Raw genomic sequence first — 18,012 nt, 5'->3', positions numbered from 1 at the left:
CAGTTGAGATATTATTATCACATCGAAGTACGGGTGGTAATTCTGGGTCATCCTCTGACAGTGGTACGTCTAGTAGGAAAAGAGCGAGACAGTACCCCATGAGAGAGGTTCCTCCGGTTTGGAGGGAAGGTGATGCAAACGCAGTTCCACCGGTTCTGCCTCATTTCCAGCGTGTATGGGTACATGTCCCCTGGAAAAGATCCGAAGTTTTAGCACTCAAACAGACACTACCCGATCCCCGTAAAAACCCGACTGGGTATTATAAGGAGTTGTCCCAAACTGCAAGCTCATGTATAATGAATTTAGCGGATATAGACATGTTGTTTGGGAACGTTGTTCCACATCCTTTATGGAGTAAGATACGTCATACGGATCATGACCAAGAATTAGGTGACTCATGGGCGAACATTGCGACTACAGATGCTAGACAAATCGGTGGTTTCAAACCTGAGCCGTTAATAGCTGAACTTCCTGGTAGAATTATTGCGTACATGAAGACAATTATGCCTGATGTACGTGTAAACTGGGACAAGCTATCCGCGTGCAAGCAGAAGAAAGACGAGAATGTGTCTGACTTCTTCACGAGATTTGAGGAAACTTTCACTGACCATAGTGGTCAGGATATGGCTACCGAGGGTGGCCAAAGACTGTTTGTAGACAAGTTTGTACACAATTTGCTTCCTGAATTGTGTGCTAAACTAAAAGACTCAGAAAGTGCTTGGGCTGTCTCTACGTCAGCGCAGATTCAAGCAACAGCCCAGTACTATGAAAATAGGCGTAAAGACGAGTTAGACAAGGCAGACAAAAAGACGAAAGATTTGAAAACTAAAGTTCTTCTCCAACAGGCCTATCCGCCTCGTATGGCTAGCCAGCCCAATTATCAACAGAATCAGCAGTACTCTAGAGACGCGCAAGGAAACGAGCTTTCCCATCAGCGTCCTACGTATGGCCCGAATCAATGTGCGTATTGCAAAGAAGAGGGTCATTTTAAAGGTAATTGTCCGGCTCTTGCACGACGTTTAAACGGTACCCAAGGTGTAAGGGGAAGAGGTGTTCAGCATGCCTCTAGAGGTAGAGGCCGTGGAAATTTCACTCAGAATATAACTTCTTTTCCGCCTCAGAAATCCATGAATAGCTTTGATCAACAGAGTAATTCATCGTCCAAGTCAGCTCAGTACTATGCTGACGACTATTACACCGAACGCGACAATGAGGGTAACGATCGCTAGGACAGCCATGGACAAAGAGAGGGAGTTGTTTCAGTTCCAGTAGATCAGGATGGACCTTATGTCGAGGTAATTACCTCAGGAGTGTCAGAGCCATTTCTGCTGGATACTGGTGCTACAAAAAGTTCTATTATGCACTCAAAACTTCCTGGCGCACCTTTGTCTGGCGAAATGAATGTCTCAGTAGGCTTCTCTGGCGCCCCTGTTAGAAACCCGATCTCTAGTCCTGTTTCCCTTTCTGTTGGCCCCTGTGAATTAGAAGCACCCCTCATTCTTACAACAGGTTGCGGTGAAAATTTGTTAGGATTGGATTTGCTAAAGAGGTTGTACGCGACTTTGTACTGTTCTCCCTCGGGAGTACAGCTTACTTTAGGGAAAAAAGTCATTTCTCCAATGTACTTGTCAAAAGAAGGTATCCCAACCGAATTGTCATCACTTCCGGATATACTGTGGGCTAATGGTTCCAACGATGTAGGTCGTTTAGAGATAGCACCGTATGTCATAACTTTGAAAGCCAACGTCAGATTGCCACGTATTCCCCAATACAAAATATCTAACGAATGCGAGAAGGCATTATTAACGATCATTTATGATTTGATCGATAAAGATGTTATCAAAGAAACCACAGGAAACGTTTGTAACAGTCCAGTTTTACCGGTCTTAAAACGTACTGATCCTTCACAGCCCCCTGTGTATAGGTTTGTGATTGACCTCCGAGAAGTAAATAAGGTAGTTATACCGCAGTTTCCAGTCGTCCCCGACATTACTGCTTTATTGACAATGGTTCCAGCTTCAGCAGCTTGGTTCTCGGTGATTGACCTGAAGAACGCTTTCTTCAGCGTCCCGATCGCCGAAGAGAGTAGAGACCTTTTCGGCTTCAATTTAGGAGGACGAAGCTTCCGCTTCAAATGCGCTCCTCAAGGCTACTGCGAAAGCCCATCAATATTCAGTCAGGCTCTGAAAACACAACTAGACACAATTGTACTGCCAGATGGGTCAACATTGATTCAGTACGTAGACGATCTACTGATCGCTGCAGACACTGAAGAGATTTGCAATGAAGCTACGTTGTCGCTATTACGTCACCTATGTGACATGAAGCACAAAGTCTCCCTTTCAAAACTGCAATTTTGTCGACAAGAAGTAACCTACCTAGGTCACATCTTATCGAAGGAGGGAAGGAGACTGACACCAGAAAGAATACAGGCAATCACAGAACTAAGTGCCCCAAGGACACAGAGAGGTGTTCGAGCTTTTTTGGGCATTACATCGTACTGTAGACAATGGATACCGAATTTCTCACTACTAGCCAAACCCTTACTGTCACTACTCCGCAAAGACACGCCTAATCCTATGCCTTGGTCTGAAGATTGTCAGACGAGTTTCCACGAGTTGCGCGATGCATTGTGTTCGGCTCCTGTGTTGGGAAACCCCAACTACAGTAAGCCTTTTACATTGTATGTCCACGAAAAAGAAGGTTGTGCATTATCAGTCTTAATGCAACTCTTTGGGGACAAACAGCGCCCATGCGCGTATTTTTCGGCAACTCTGGATCCAGTGGCTAAGGCGCTGCCAAGTTGTCTAAGAGCAACAGCCGCAGCAGCTGTCTGCATTCGACAGTCTGCTGGATTAGTCATGAATAACACTTTGATCGTTATGGTTCCGCATGCAGTAGACATTTTGCTAAATAGGACAAAGACACAACACCTTACTAGCGCTCGACTATCCAGTTACGAACTTACCCTGCTAGCAAGTCACATCCATATAAAGAGGTGTGATACACTCAACCCCGCTACGTTATTACCCATCCCGACAGAGACAGACAAGATTGACAAACATGACTGCTGTTTCAGGACCGAGGAAGAGACAAAAGGGAGAGTAGACTTACAAGACACTCCCCTTCCCAAATGCAATGATACTCTATGGGTTGATGGTTCATGTTTCAAGTTGCCGAATGGTGATACGACTACAGCATATGCCGTAACGACGTTACACACCATTGTAGAGACTGCACGCATTTTCCACAGTTCTGCACAAGCTGCAGAGTTGATAGCGCTTACTAGAGCATGTGTGCTGGCGAAAGGAAAGCGAGTGAATGTGTACGCTGACAGCCAATATGCCTTTGGTGTGGCTCACAGTTTTGGGAGATTATGGCGTGAACGTGGGTTCCTTACGTCCCATGGTGCAAAGATACAACATGGCCAGCTAGTCAATGAGCTCCTTGAGTCACTCACCTTGCCCCTACAAGTCGCCATTATAAAATGCAGTGCACACAAAAAGATTCAGGATGATGTTGGCCGGGGGAATGCATTGGCAGATGAGGTTGCGAAAGAAACTGCAAGGAACACAATGAGTCGGATGTATGTCATGGGTCCCGCTAGATGGATTGCTGATGTGGGAATGTGTGAGGACACCATTGAAAGCGTAAAATCGATACAAGCCGAGGCCACTGAGAACGAGATGAATGAATGGAGAGGAAGCACAGGTAGATTGGATGCGAATGATTGTTGGGTCGAATTATCGGAACACCAGCGATGGTTATTACCTAATGCATACGTACTTGCAGTAGTAACAATGGCTCACGGAATGGCACACATCAGTTCGAGAGGAATATGTAAACTATTGGCCCCAGTATGGCAGAATAGCAATATCCCAAAATGTGCAAAGAATGTGGTCGAAAAGTGTATGGTATGTTTGAAGTACAATCCCGGTAGGGGAACCCCAACTCCAGCTGGTCATTTTGCGCCTCCAACGTACCCGTTCGAGGTTTTGCAGCTCGATTTCATCCACATGGAGAGGTGCAACAATCTGAAATACGTTCTCGTTGTTGTTTGCGCCTTTTCAAGGTGGGTGGAAGCTTACCCCCTTAAGGACAACACCGCCTTATCAACTGCCAAAGCCCTTGTCAAAGAGTTCTTCCCTAGGTTCGGTATGCCTAGAATCGTCTGGAGTGATAACGGAAGTGAATTCGTAGGATGCGTGATGAAGAGAGTGTGTGAGTGTTTAGGCATCCACCAGAAATTCCACTCTGCAAATCACCCCCAATCAGCTGGATTAGTAGAGTGCTACAATGGCACTCTAAAACTCAAACTAGCCAAGATCCAAGCCAGTACAGGTCTTAAATGGCCTGACGCCCTGCCTCTAGCACTTTTGTCAACCAGGACGACTGTCCACTCCAGGTTAGGACTTAGCCCCCATGAGATTGTGTTTGGCCGCCCAGCCAACGTCTGGGGCATGCCAAGACCCAAGAAACTAAGCGAGATAGAACACCCCGTACTGCTTGACTATTTGTGCGAATTGACAACTAAATTGCGTGTTTTACACCAACAGGTTCACAGTTCTTCTCCACCAGCCTCTGACGATCCAGGTCACCTCATCGAACCCGGTTCGTGGGTTTTGTTGCGGAATTTTCAGCGCACCAACAACGGACAACCGAGGTGGACCGGACCGCACCTAGTACTACTTTCAACAAGATCTGCTGTGCGAGTGGAAGGCAAGAAGAACTGGGTACATGGGACCCACTGCAAACGGGTCCCTCTACCCCTTCCATACGACCGGTGGGTCAACAAAGGACTTGCCGACTCTGAGACAGAATCCGTACCTCGCTTCATCCCTTTCAGCGATGCCCGTTTGAAAGAAACTAGTACCGAAAAGGAGAGTGATCATATTTTGCAAGGACTTGTGTCACCATCTATGCAATTGGACACTACTGAACCTGAAACGCTGTTTGAAGATCACACCGTACCTGGGAAACGACGATACAACCTGCGGTCTAGACAAAAGAACTAATAAAAGTTTGATCTAATGTAATTTCCTTTTTCCCCTAAGAACTATTTTTGGATTTTTAGCTCTCTCGTCCCAAGGGAACTAGCTCATTTTTGATTTTTCGAACCGCCATCCGGTTCTGCTGCTAGGGTCGCGGTTGAAGTCTGGGGAGTGCAACTGGGAAGTTCTAGGTCCACGGTTCTGATTGGTCCACGGGAGTTACCCCGGACTGAGCAGAGCGCGCTCCCTGGGAGAATCAATCAACCACCGCGGGCAGCAACTAGAGGATGGAGTTTCCAAGGGTAGAGAGACCTGTCAGGCTCACGAACTTCAGAAAACAGTTATGCACGATACTGTCCAGAAGAAGATTCCTGATACTATGTGTTTTAATGTTATGTAGCATACTTGTGTTTTTTACTAGTTATACACTATTCGTTTTTAAAGTTACCTTTTCGAATGACACCCAGCCACCACCTCCTCCCACTATTTCTCCACACTACTTTCACCCTTTACCTGAACACGAGTCTGCCCGAAGACTCGAATTTGTAAACAACTCTTTCATCCAGCTTCTACACCAACACCAGTCCATAATGAACACGTCAAACTGTTGGATATGCGGACTTATGCCACACACAACCGATAAGGGGATCCCATACTTCATTTTGCCATTCAGCTACTATGGTTCTCTGTGGGCTTTCCAGACCATGTTCTTATTCGCCCTAGAACCATACCCGACCCGTTCCGCTGCGAGCGATTCCAGTAACAAGGCACTAATTGCAGGGATAAGGAACATGAGTAGGGATATCGACACATATCTGACAATGCCCAAAGATGAACTGAGTCCCTACACCCGTCGGAACGTGACTAAACATGGGGTTTACCTGGTCAAGAGCCAGGCAGCACAGAAATCTCGCCCAGTTTGGATAGTTCCCCACCGAGGTCACTTATGCTTACAGGGTATTGGTAGGAACCCCACAGCACAGTTAGGAAAGAGCATTTGCACGGAAACATATGTATTTACTTCCCGAACTTCCCCTATACTCTTGGCAGCCAAAGGCACGTATTTCGTTTGCCACGACCAAGCCTACACGTGGTTGCCCCCTGATTTCTCAGGTACATGTTTTATTTCATTTCTGCTGCCTCCTACCTACACGGCCCGAGCAGATTACCATCGGACAAGGACCGCTAGAGGTGTCGTGAGTAAAGACGACACCGCGGGTCAGGAATTCGCTGACTTCGCAAAGGGTTTTCTGCCATTTTGGGGGCCTATGGTGAACAGCAGGAATATTCGCCAGCTAGCACGGATAGTTGAATCCGCCGTGATTACTACGGCCGGAGCCCTTGGCAATTTGACAACAGAGCTTCAGTCGGATCGACTTATGACCCTTCAGAACCGAATTGCCTTAGACATCATACTCGCCGATCGTGGTGGTGTGTGTAGAGTCATCCAATCCAGTTGCTGCATATTCATCCCTGATAACACACCGACAGTATACCAGGCCATCTCCAAACTGCACGAAATATCTGGTTCCCTTCACATTGAGAAAGGGGATTGGTCCCTGCTGGGGTGGTTCTGGGAACTGATCACTGCCTGGGGATGGAAAACTTTGATTTTCATTGGGATGATCTTGGCACTTCTGTTCATGTTTTGCTTGTGTATACAGTGTGCTCCTGCACTATGTGGCCTCTGTGCTACCTCGTGTGTACGGAAGCCTGTGTCGCAGGACGAGCTGAGTAACAGAATGATGCTACAGCAACATCTCCACGAATTTCTTCATACCGATTTGGACTCAGATTAGCATGAGTTATTGCCTTATATGAGGGCAAAAGGAGGGTCTGTGGTTCTCAAAATCCGGACCCCGTTGTTCTCCCGATATCGAGGTCCAATACCCGTGTCACGAAACCTCAACGTACCGAGACGATTTTTGTGTCTACGAACCGATAATGATTAGGACATCATTCCTATGTATTTGCGTTACAATCGAGGGTTGCCAACACCCCTAAATCACAGTTTCCGTCCCATCCCTTAAACTCCATTTTGTGAACGGAATCCATCTTGCATCTTGCCCTCATGATAAGTCAATTAAAGGTCGAGCTTGATCCAAATAGACACGTCCACCTTTCGTGACTTTCCCCTGACCTGTCCCAACTGACTCCACTGTCTTCGGCCAAACCTGTTTAGGCAGCTCCTCGCCCAGTGGCCGAATGCGATAGCATTTACGCATAACATTCCACGAACCATTCACTACATACAGACCATGCTTTCTGCAAACATGCACCTGTCCACGTTCCTTGTTTATGGCCAGGTTTATGACTGGGTTACACCTTTCTTTATTGAGGTTTCATCGATATCTGATGGGAGTTCCAGGCCTAACTGGGTAATCTAACAACGAACTGGACATCTAAAATATGGGCTTGCTTACATGACTTCGCTCTTTGTATTATTGTAGAAATATGTATATTGCCATACCATAAACTCAAGAATTCTTGCTTGAAGCCATATATCTTGTATATAAGGAGAAGGCTGGTTCTGTAAAAACAAACAGTCTCCCAAGAACCTACTCTCCGTGTGGTGTACTTCTGGGACACGTGTTACTTGGTAGCTACCAATAAAACTTGATCTTTGACTGCGACTAGAAGACTCCGTGTTTCTGTGGTCCGGAACAAGGGAGAACTCAGAGGTCTTCGGGTGTTATCCCCTGACACCAGCGGGTTCCTAAAAACCCGTTACCCGTTACCCCAACTGACGAGCTCCAATCAGGGTGAAAGTGGTCTGGGGTTGCTGGTGTCCTGCCTCAGGGAGGACCTGGCTGGCAGATCATGGCTGGATGTTTCCCATTGGAGCAGCATCAAGAATGAGTTGTGCAGGGCTTGGGTGAAACTGAGGTGGCATTTTGTGCAAAGTACCAATGGCCTGGGATGCCACCCAAGACACTTTTGCAAACATAGAAAAAGTTTTCTTCCTGAACTATTATGCAATTGAGCAGTCATTTACATTTCCAATTGGCATGGATCACCCAGAGCTTTCTGGGAACTGTGTGTGAATATTTAAAACAGTGAAGTTACATAGAAGCAAATGCCAGACTGCATTTCTCACTGCAGCTTTTTGAGTACAATCTAACCTAAATTGGGAACTTGGTTCGGAATCCAATTTTTATTCTCTTGAAAGTTTCTGCTACAACATATTTTCAAAATAAATACCACAGTTAGTTGAACTCCAAAAGTCACAACTCTCTTTAAGGCAGAAATAATAAAGGCATACTTATCAAGACCAAGACGTCTTCGGGCATTAGTTGCGCTTTACAAATCGCATTTACATTACATTGCATCATGGAACTCGTAATCAAGGCAATGGTGTTGTCTCTGCTTGTTGAATTTAGAATATATATCTCTCTGTTGCTGTTTTGTGAGTTATTAACATTATCTAGTTTATAAAGCTTTGCAAGATTGATATTGCATCTGTATTTGCATATGATTTCACTTTTATATGGAAAATACTCACCTGTATATTCGGATATTACATACTCATTTCCCAAATCACCATTTCCAAACACAGGTGAGATAATGAAAGTGTAGTAATTCCCAGGTATCAAATTTCTGATAGTCACAAATTCAGCAAGCGTGGTCACATTTGAGGAAGGATTTCCTGACATTTTCACCAAATAGGAGCTTATTCCGTTAACCCCTGGTACCCAGCTCAGTGAAATGGAATCAATGGAAACCTCTATGATGTTGAGATTTAAAATTTGATGGTTTTCTGAAATAAAGACACAAAGTCAATTACTGTGAAAGGAGTTACATAAAATTGCATTGCATTTTGTTTTCTAGCAGAAATACCATTGAAATTATGAAAGGGGCACAGAGTGCTCATCATGTTCACTGAAACATTGCTTTAGATAGGACTTTCTCATAGAGTATTTGTGCTTGTAGTTGGTTATTGGGTTTCTATAAATTGTCACGATTCCTCACAATCGTATTGGTGCACACTATAAAAGAAGGTAAACAATAATAAGACACCTTTTTGCAATTCAAAGAGGTTCTTTTTCAATCCTCTTTCATACTTGTCCTTCATGAAGTGAGCAGTAAGACAGCCAACAGAAGTAGGCCTCACCCTCTCAATTGTAATGCAACTTGCACCGCAACAAACTTCACGCAGCGTAATGCAGCAGCCGCACATGCTGCTTGCGTTAAAAGGAGAGAGGAGGAGAGCGCCCAATTTACTAAATTAAACCACTCTCCTCACTTCTTAGTAGCATAGGTGCAAGGGTGTCTCCATAAGTCTTGCATTGGTTTACAAAATAGTATGCTTAGACTAACATAAAGCCTTTTTGCACTCTGTATGTGTGCTGTAGAGTGCAGCTCTAGAGCTGTAGAGTGCAAATGTTGGAAAAGGAAGGAGAAATGAAAGCATTTCTCCTTCCTTGAGCCTACTTTAAAATGGCACCATTTTCTAATACTAAACACTATGGGCCCGATTCACAGAACTAACTTAAGACAAAATCCTAAACTTACTACTTTTGGTATTCACAGAAGTTAGGATTTTGTCTTAAGACAGACTCAAGACAGACTTAAGACAGACTTAAGACAGACTTAAGTTAGGAGTCTGTCTTACGTCTGTCTTAAGTCTGTCTTAAGATAAAATCCTAACTTCGGTGAATACCAAAAGTAGTAAGTTTAGGATTTTGTCTTAAGTTAGTTCTGTGAATCAGCCCCAACCTACTTTATTGAGTAATTTGGGTTTAGTGAGAAAAACCTTGGGTGGTTGCATGGGAACGCCCATGCTCCACTCGTTATGCCCCATGGAGCTAAGTAATGCAAAGCAGCACTATGCACTGTTTTTTGTTACTTTTATGTTATTTCCAGAGGTAACAACCTAGTGTTATTTTCAATGAAGAAGGACGCGAGGTGCAGGAAGGAAAGCGGCCATGCAGGGGAAGCGGCAGACACGCAGGTAAGTGCCTTCTTTTATTATTTTTAAAGAATTTGGGAGGGTTTAGGAGGGGGAATGGAGCGGAGCTGAGAGAAGCGGAGCTCCACTGATTTTTTTTTCAAACTCCGTAGAGCTACGTGTTGAGTCACTACGCCAGCTCTGCCCACCATTACTTTTTTTGGTAAGTTGAAATTTTAAGTATTCTGAATCTGTGTTTTTACTGATTTTTTAATAAAAGTTTGCGACAATTTTCTTTTTCAAAATCAGGACCAGAAATTCTAAAAGTAAACAGTTGTTTTAAGAATCTACAACAGCAGATGAATGTGTTGTCAGTTGAAAAGTTAATGTTTACACAGATATGTGGGCACACTCGCAACCATATGTTGGGTAACCTTCTACTTAAAATGTGTTTGAGGACTCATCTGGATTAACTAAACTAAATGGTTACACATTTCAAGATTCAAATGAATGAAGGTATACAAACTGCACAATTTTAATCCACATTCCTGAATTTAACATATAAAAAGTTATACTCTTGTTGCTGATAAACACATTGTAAAGCTACCGTTCCTAAGGTACTAAAGGTTCAAAAATAATCTTCTATTATAAAACATATATCTTGCAAAAACCTTTTGCTGGTAAAACTATCACTATTAATGATATTTCGATTGAAATAGATGGAATTAGAAAATTTCGAAGATTGTGCCTCTACACAAATGTTGCAGCAGGTTAGGGTTTGTATGAATTCAAACATGGGCTGTCCAGAAAAATCTAACTTTACACCTTGATGGCGGATGTTTGTTCGTATTAAACTAGCACCTGAACATATATCCTCACAGCAGGAAGACATTGTAACAAAAATAGAGAACCATCTCTGAACGACTGCTTAAAAATATGAGGGATACAAAATAAACGGTGACACTTTAGGCACAAAAAATATAACCATATGCATTAACAATGATGTTCAAAGCTTAACTCTCTTGACGAGGAATTACTGTGGCTAGCCGCAGTTTAACCAGAACTCAAGGATGGAGCTGAATAACCAAGTAGAGGCTCTGAGACTGCCGCAATTGAGGAGAATGGCTCGCTAAAGTTGGGAAGAGGGATGAGCGAGTCCCTGTGTTTGAGGGATGAGCGAGTCCCTGTGTTTGAGGAATGAGCGAGTCCCTGTGTTTGAGGGATGAGCGAGTCCCTGTGTTTGAGGGATGAGCGAGTCGCTGTGTTTGAAGGATGAGTGAGTCCCTGTGTTTGAGCGATGAGTTAGTCGCTGTTTTTGAGGGATGAGCGAGTCCCTGTGTTTGAGGGATGAGCGAGTCCCTGTGTTTGAGGGAGGAGCGAGTCCCTGTGTTTGAGGGATGAGCGAGTCGCTGTGTTTGAGGGATGAGTTAGTCGCTGTGTTTGAGGGATGAGCGAGTCCCTGTGTTTGAGGGATGAGCGAGTCCCTGTGTTTGAGGGATGAGCGAGTCCCTGTGTTTGAGGGAGGAGCGAGTCCCTGTGTTTGAGGGATGAGCGAGTCGCTGTGTTTGAGGGATGAGCGAGTCGCTGTGTTTGAGGGATGAGCGAGTCCCTGTGTTTGAGGGATGAGCGAGTCCCTGTGTTTGAGGGATGAGCGAGTCCCTGTGTTTGAGGGATGAGCAAGTCGCTGTGTTTGAGGGATGAGCGAGTTCCTGTGTTTGAGGAATGAGCGAGTCCCTGTGTTTGAGGGATGAGCGAGTCCCTGTGTTTGAGGGATGAGCGTGTCCCTGTGTTTGAGGGATGAGCGAGTCCCTGTGTTTGAGGGATGAGCGAGTCCCTGTGTTTGAGGGATGAGCGAGTCCCTGTGTTTGAGGGATGAGCGAGTCCCTCTGTTTGAGGGATGAGCGAGTCTCTGTGTTTGAGGGATGAGCGAGTCGCTGTGTTTGAGGGATGAGTGAATCCCTGTGTTTGAGGGATGAGCGAGTCCCTGTGTTTGAGGGATGAGCGAGTCCCTCTGTTTGAGGGATGAGCGAGTCTCTGTGTTTGAGGGATGAACGAGTCGCTGTGTTTGAGGGATGAGCGAGTCCCTGTGTTTGAGGGATGAGCGAGTCCCTGTGTTTGAGGGATGAGCGAGTCGCTGTGTTTGAGGGATGAGCGAGTCCCTGTGTTTGAGGGATGAGCGAGTCCCTGTGTTTGAGGGATGAGCGAGTCCCTGTGTTTTAGGGATGAGTGAATCGCTTTGTTTGAGGGATGAGCGAGTCCCTGTGTTTGAGGGATGAACGAGTCCCTGTGTTTGAGGGATGAGCGAGTCCCTGTGTTTGAGGGATGAGCGAGTCCCTGTGTTTGAGGGATGAGCGAGTCCCTGTGTTTGAGGGATGAGCGAGTCGCTGTGTTTGAAGGATGAGTGAGTCCCTGTGTTTAAGGGATGAGCGAGTCACTGTGTTTGAGGGATGAGCGAGTCCCTGTGTTTGAGGGATGAGCGAGTCGCTGTGTTTGAGGGATGAGCGAGTCCCTGTGTTTGAGGGATGAGCGAGTTGCTGTGTTTGAGGGATGAGCGAGTCCCTGTGTTTGAGGGATGACGGAGTCCCTGTGTTTGAGGGATGAGCGAGTCCCTGTGTTTGAGGGATGAGCGAGTTCCTGTGTGTGAGGGATGAGCGAGTCGCTGTGTTTGAGGGATGAGCGAGTCACTGTGTTTGAGGGATGAGCGAGTCCCTATGTTTGAGGGATGAGCGAGTCGCTGTGTTTGAGGGATGAGCGAGTCCCTGTGTTTGAGGGATGAGCGAGTCCCTGTGTTTGAGGGATGAGCGAGTCGCTGTGTTTGAGGGATGAGCGAGTCCCTGTGTTTGAGGGATGAGCGAGTCCCTGTGTTTGAGGGATGAGCGAGTCCCTGTGTTTTAGGGATGAGCGAGTCGCTTTGTTTGAGGGATGAGCGAGTCCCTGTGTTTGAGGGATGAACCAGTCCCTGTGTTTGAGGGATGAGCGAGTCCCTGTGTTTGAGGGATGAGCGAGTCCCTGTGTTTGAGGGATGAGCGAGTCCCTGTGTTTGAGGGATGAGCGAGTCGCTGTGTTTGAAGGATGAGTGAATCCCTGTGTTTGAGCGATGAGTTAGTCGCTGTGTTTGAGGGATGAGCGAGTCGCTGTGTTTGAGGGATGAGCGAGTCCCTGTGTTTGAGGGATGAGCGAGTCGCTGTGTTTGAGGGATGAGCGAGTCCCTGTGTTTGAGGGATGAGCGAGTCGCTGTGTTTGAGGGATGAGCGAGTCCCTGTGTTTGAGGGATGAGCGAGTCGCTGTGTTTGAGGGATGAGCGAGTCCCTGTGTTTGAGGGATGAGCGAGTCGCTGTGTTTGGTGGAGTTCATAGATTAGCTAGCAGAGATTTGGTAGTATTTGGTTTCCATTTACCAACAAAGGAGAGGTTGTGATCTTTAAAATGAGTTATTCGCACTTTGCTGAAATACATTATTAGAAATTAAGGCAAACATAGATGTGACTGAGAGGAAGATTCTTTCAAGCAGAAGGGGCATGCAAAGGACGGAAGGGGGAAATCAACGGTGACAACCAGAGATTCCAAGTAAAGATCAGTGTTTCATGCTGCATTTTAGGATATATAGGGGACATTTGAGATAACATGCTATTTGAGATTGCAATACTGTAGAATGGAACACCATTATTTGTATGTGAAGATAGTGCTACATTGGATACTTTGATAGGTGCTAGAGTAAGTTGAACAGTCCGTCCATTGTTTTGTCACCAGTAGGCCACCACTTGAGCAATCAGTGCTGCTCAGCTCAGGGGGTAGAGTGTGAAGTTATGCTTGGATGCAAACATTGTAATGACAACCTGCAAATGCTAGAGGGGATATCTACTGATGTTCAACCTTAGTTTGGAGCACGGTATTATTTATAATGCACAGTAGGCTGGCTCCACCAAAACAACTCCAGAAAACTCTGAAAGGAGCTAATGAGCAACAAACAGACATGGAAAGACTGAAAGCTGTAGTGCTTGTCCTCTGGTCTGGATGAAACCACAAGGCTTCATGTGCCCAACAACAGACCTCATAATAAACGTTGACCTTGCAATTAACTTTCTCTTGCACTTCTGTACTGCAATACTGTTACTTACCTGCTATAACAGAGAACTCTATAGCCTCTTGATGGTTCCTCAGTCAGAGGGACCTCAGGGCTTATGAGGGTTGGATTCCCTTCCACCTCTCTCCTGCCTGGAGTTTGAAGATTATCCTACATAACCAACTCCAGTTGCTGCACACCCCTTGCCCTGGTTTCACTGCCCTTTCTCCACTCCCTACATGTGACACACGTGTTAACAATGTCTGCTCCATGGAGTGGTTCTTGATTTTCAGCCCAGAGTCCACGGTGAAGCATGGGAAGGAAGGGGGTAGATCAAACTGCTGCTCCCACAGGTGGCCTTGCCCCCGGGGCTCTGTTCGATGATGAAATTAGGAGGAACAATTTGAAGAGGGGAGCGAAAAGCTAAGCTGTCTGTTCATACAGATAAAAGAATATTTATGACAAGATGTAGGATGTATTCCAGTAGTTACAAATGTGGATTAGGTAGAAATCATAATGATGGCATGTATTTAGGTGAACCAAGGAGTGAACTGCCCTGGCGACCTGTGATGCATATTAAAAGGTTTAAATGCATGGATAGCATCATCATCTTACATTTTCGGGAGCGGGAAAGATACTTACTGGAGAATACTTAAATTAGAAGAAAGAGGCAGCAAAATGGAAAGGGGCGACCGCTCGGTCCCCCCGAACGTATGGATGGGGGCCCGAACCTCCCGGGAAGCCATTTTGGGCGGGGTGGGCGTGGCCCGGCTGGTATGCCCAAAGCGGCGTAGCCGGAGCGCGCCTTCCCCCGCCCGAGAGGGGTTGTCCTAGACACCTCGAAGGAAGACCACGCCCAGTAGGCGTATCAGGGACGGGTACATGCCCTCCCACAGAAGGATAAAGGAGCGGGAACCCAGAAGATCGTCCTCTTGTTCCTCGGATCGGAAGGCTGCACCCACTCGTTGCTCGTGAGCCCTCGACGGAACAAGCAGCAATTTTGAGAACGTTGATAATCCTGTTTTTATCTTTCAGTTTCGACACGGATTTCAGGACCTCGTGGATCGACCAAAGGCGGAGGACTCGCAACCATGCCTAGCAAGCAAGCAGGAAAGGGTTCCGAGATGGAGAAGATGTTACGCCTGTTGTCGAACCGGATGGCGTGTATGGACCGAAAGCTCGGTCAAGTCCAATCGCTCGGTAGAGGTTTGGCGGAGGTAAAGAAGCAATTGGCTACAATGAACGACCCAGGTCAGCCGAAAAAGGTAATAGGCCCGGCCTTGCCGGGAGTGGTTCCCGGGTTAAGAGGGAAGCGGGTCAAAGAAAGGGCAGTCTCGGGGGGGGGGGTCCCGGCACCAGTGGTGCCGCCCATTGTTCCTCTAGTACCGGCTGGTAATCCGGTTCAGGAACCAGTTTTAGGCCAGCCTATCCCAGTGGTGATCACCTCGACCGAGGATGATTAAATGCCCCCAGAATTGGCCGCTCAGTTGACCGCATGGCTTAAAACAAAGGTGGGGGGCACAGCGACCCCGGGAGATCCGGCCGAAGAGGCCAGAGTGTTAATGAAGCAGTTGCGGCAATCGAGAGATGTCGCGAAAGCGAGTGTTCCTCTTGTTCCCCCACAGGTGGCGCCAGGAGTACCAGCAGCTGGTCAAGAGAAGGTGGCGGCAACAATAGCCGATCCGGGTAAGCTCGCATTGCCAATGGCGGGGGAGGGCTCGATACCCTCAAGGCGGGAAAAAGTTGCACAGCACGTTCCCTTGGCCACGAAAGAGTTAATATGGGGAGACAAGTATGTTAACATGTTTTCATTGTTAACGGACCATCGTGAGATGGAGTATGCTAAAACGCAGAAAGATTTGTGGCACCCTAGTGTATGGCGCGCCAAGATGGCCGAGTTCAGGGTGGAAGAGACAGTGACGAACTGGGTTAAGGCCTTCTCTATATTTACCGCAGTTATGGGGGAACGTAAACCTGATGTTATGACTGAGTTGGTTTGCTACCAGAATCGCATTATGGATTTTTATTCAATGTATGAGGGGGAAGAATGGAAAGGTTATGACATGAAGTTCTGTAAAGCAAAGGAATATGATGCTTCTCTGTCTTGGGATTGTTTGGACTCGGTGTCATGGCACAAGCAACTCCTGCAGGGGCGACAGGTACGTCCTCGCCAGGCGGGAGCGGGTCCGGAGTTGTCCGCCAAAAGCCCGGGGTGCCCTTTCGAGCAGGCACAGGTGGGGGCTATCAGCCTAGAGTTGGCGGGAAGGGCGGACACGGGGGGGTCTGTTGGGGCTTCAATCGAGGCAATTGTAACAGACCGCAGGGGACATGCAAGTTTAAGCATGTGTGTGCCGGCTGTGGGAATTCCTCACACCCGGAAAGTGCATGTAGATCAAAGAATGGTGGGACGGGTGGAAAAGGAGGACCTAAGCAGGAGTAAGGTGGACCTTTGTAACCGATTGCCTACACCCGTTGATCTCATGGTTATGATTCCGTGGTTAGACAAATACCCTGATCATGTGTCCGCTGGGATGTTGAGGAAGGGATTCCTACATGGCTTCCACATCCCGGTGGGGGAAGTTCGGGGGAATTCTTTTTGTAGAAACCAGTTATCGGTACGGCACAACCCAAGCGTGGCAGAAAAGAAAATAGCAAAGGAAGTCAGTTTAGGACGAGTGGCTGGCCCCTTTTCCTGCCCACCGGTTGCCGATTTCATATGTTCCCCGTTAGGGGTTGTCCCGAAGAAAGATCCGGGGGAGTTTAGACTCATACATAACCTTTCTGCTCCTAGGGGTTCCTCGGTGAATGATGCCATAGACCCAGAAGTTTGTTCGGTACGATACGCATCGTTCGACGATGCCGTGGCCATATTGAACCACCTAGGCCCTGGGGCGCTGATGGCGAAATGTGATATCGAATCAGCATTCCGGTTGCTTCCGGTGCACCCGCAGGATCAGCGCCTGCTAGGTTTTGCATTTCAAGGAAATTATTACATGGATAAATGCATGCCCATGGGTTGTTCCATTTCATGTGCATATTTTGAGATGTTTAGCTGTTTTTTGGAATGGGCATTTACAGAGGCCACAGGGCATAGACATGTTATGCATTATCTGGATGATTTTCTGTTTTTGGGGGCAGCCGATGATATGAATTGCGCACAGGCACTGTATGATTTCTGCATCCTCATGAATGAATTCGGTGTCCCATTGGCACCAGGTAAGACGGTCGGACCATCTACTTCACTGGAGTTTCTGGGTATTGAGCTCGATTCTGTGGAGGGGTGTTTCCGACTACCAGTAGACAAAGTGACCAAGTTCCGGGCTTCCTTGATGCAATGCCTGGGTGGGGAGAAAGTGACCCTGCACCAGTTACAACGAACAGTGGGTCAGCTTAATTTTGCCTTGAGGGTGATTCCTATGGCCCGCCCGTTTTCGCGCTCTATCGCGCAGGCTATGGGTGGTCTCAAAGAGGCTCACCACCGTACGAGACTGTCTGGAGAGGTTCGCCAGGATATGCGTATTTGGTTGGCATTTCTGGCGGACTTCAACGGTCGAGTCGTTTGGAGCTCCCCGCCAGAGTCATCGGATGAATTAGGTCTATGGACCGACTCGGCAGGGAGCGTGGGTTTTGGCGCCATCTTAGGTGATCGATGGTCGGCACAAACATGGCCAACATGGTGGCACTCCGACGGCCTCACAGGTAACATTGGGTTCCTGGAGTTATTTCCCATCTGGGTTGCTCTTATGACATGGGCTGACAATTTCAGGGGCCGCTCAGTGGTGTTTTGGTCCGACAATATGACTGTCGTAGATTGCATTAACCAACAGGCAGCACGCTGCAAAATGAATTTGAGATTGTTGAAAGAGATTGTGCTGCTGTGCATGAGATTGAATGTACTGTTCAGGGCGAAACATGTGCCAGGTGTACTGAATCATGCGGCTGATGCACTCTCTCGTTCACATATGCAGGCATTCAGGGGTTATCTGCCCACAGCAGACCTAGAGGCAGCACCATTCCCAGAAGCAATGTGGCTAATCGGTGCTTCGGATTACAAGACCTCGTGGCAGCGAG

The 18,012-nt window shown here is 47.0% G+C and overlaps 1 protein-coding gene across 1 annotated transcript in view; it reads right to left on the bottom strand.

Moving 5' to 3' along the window:
• The window catches only part of LOC144792178 (tenascin-X-like), a 567,777-nt gene that overhangs the window by 398,330 nt on the left and 151,435 nt on the right, over positions 1-18,012 (bottom strand). The window contains exon 5 of the mRNA XM_078667078.1: positions 8,494-8,748. Coding sequence (XP_078523204.1) covers positions 8,494-8,748 — 255 coding nt within the window. The remainder of the gene's footprint in view (positions 1-8,493; positions 8,749-18,012) is intronic.

The sequence above is a fragment of the Lissotriton helveticus genome, chromosome 11, assembly GCF_964261635.1.
Source record: "Lissotriton helveticus chromosome 11, aLisHel1.1, whole genome shotgun sequence".
In the NCBI taxonomy this organism is placed as follows: Eukaryota; Metazoa; Chordata; class Amphibia; order Caudata; family Salamandridae; genus Lissotriton; species Lissotriton helveticus.
Note: the sequence above shows the minus strand (reverse complement) of the source record. Positions and strands in the feature narration are given on the sequence as shown.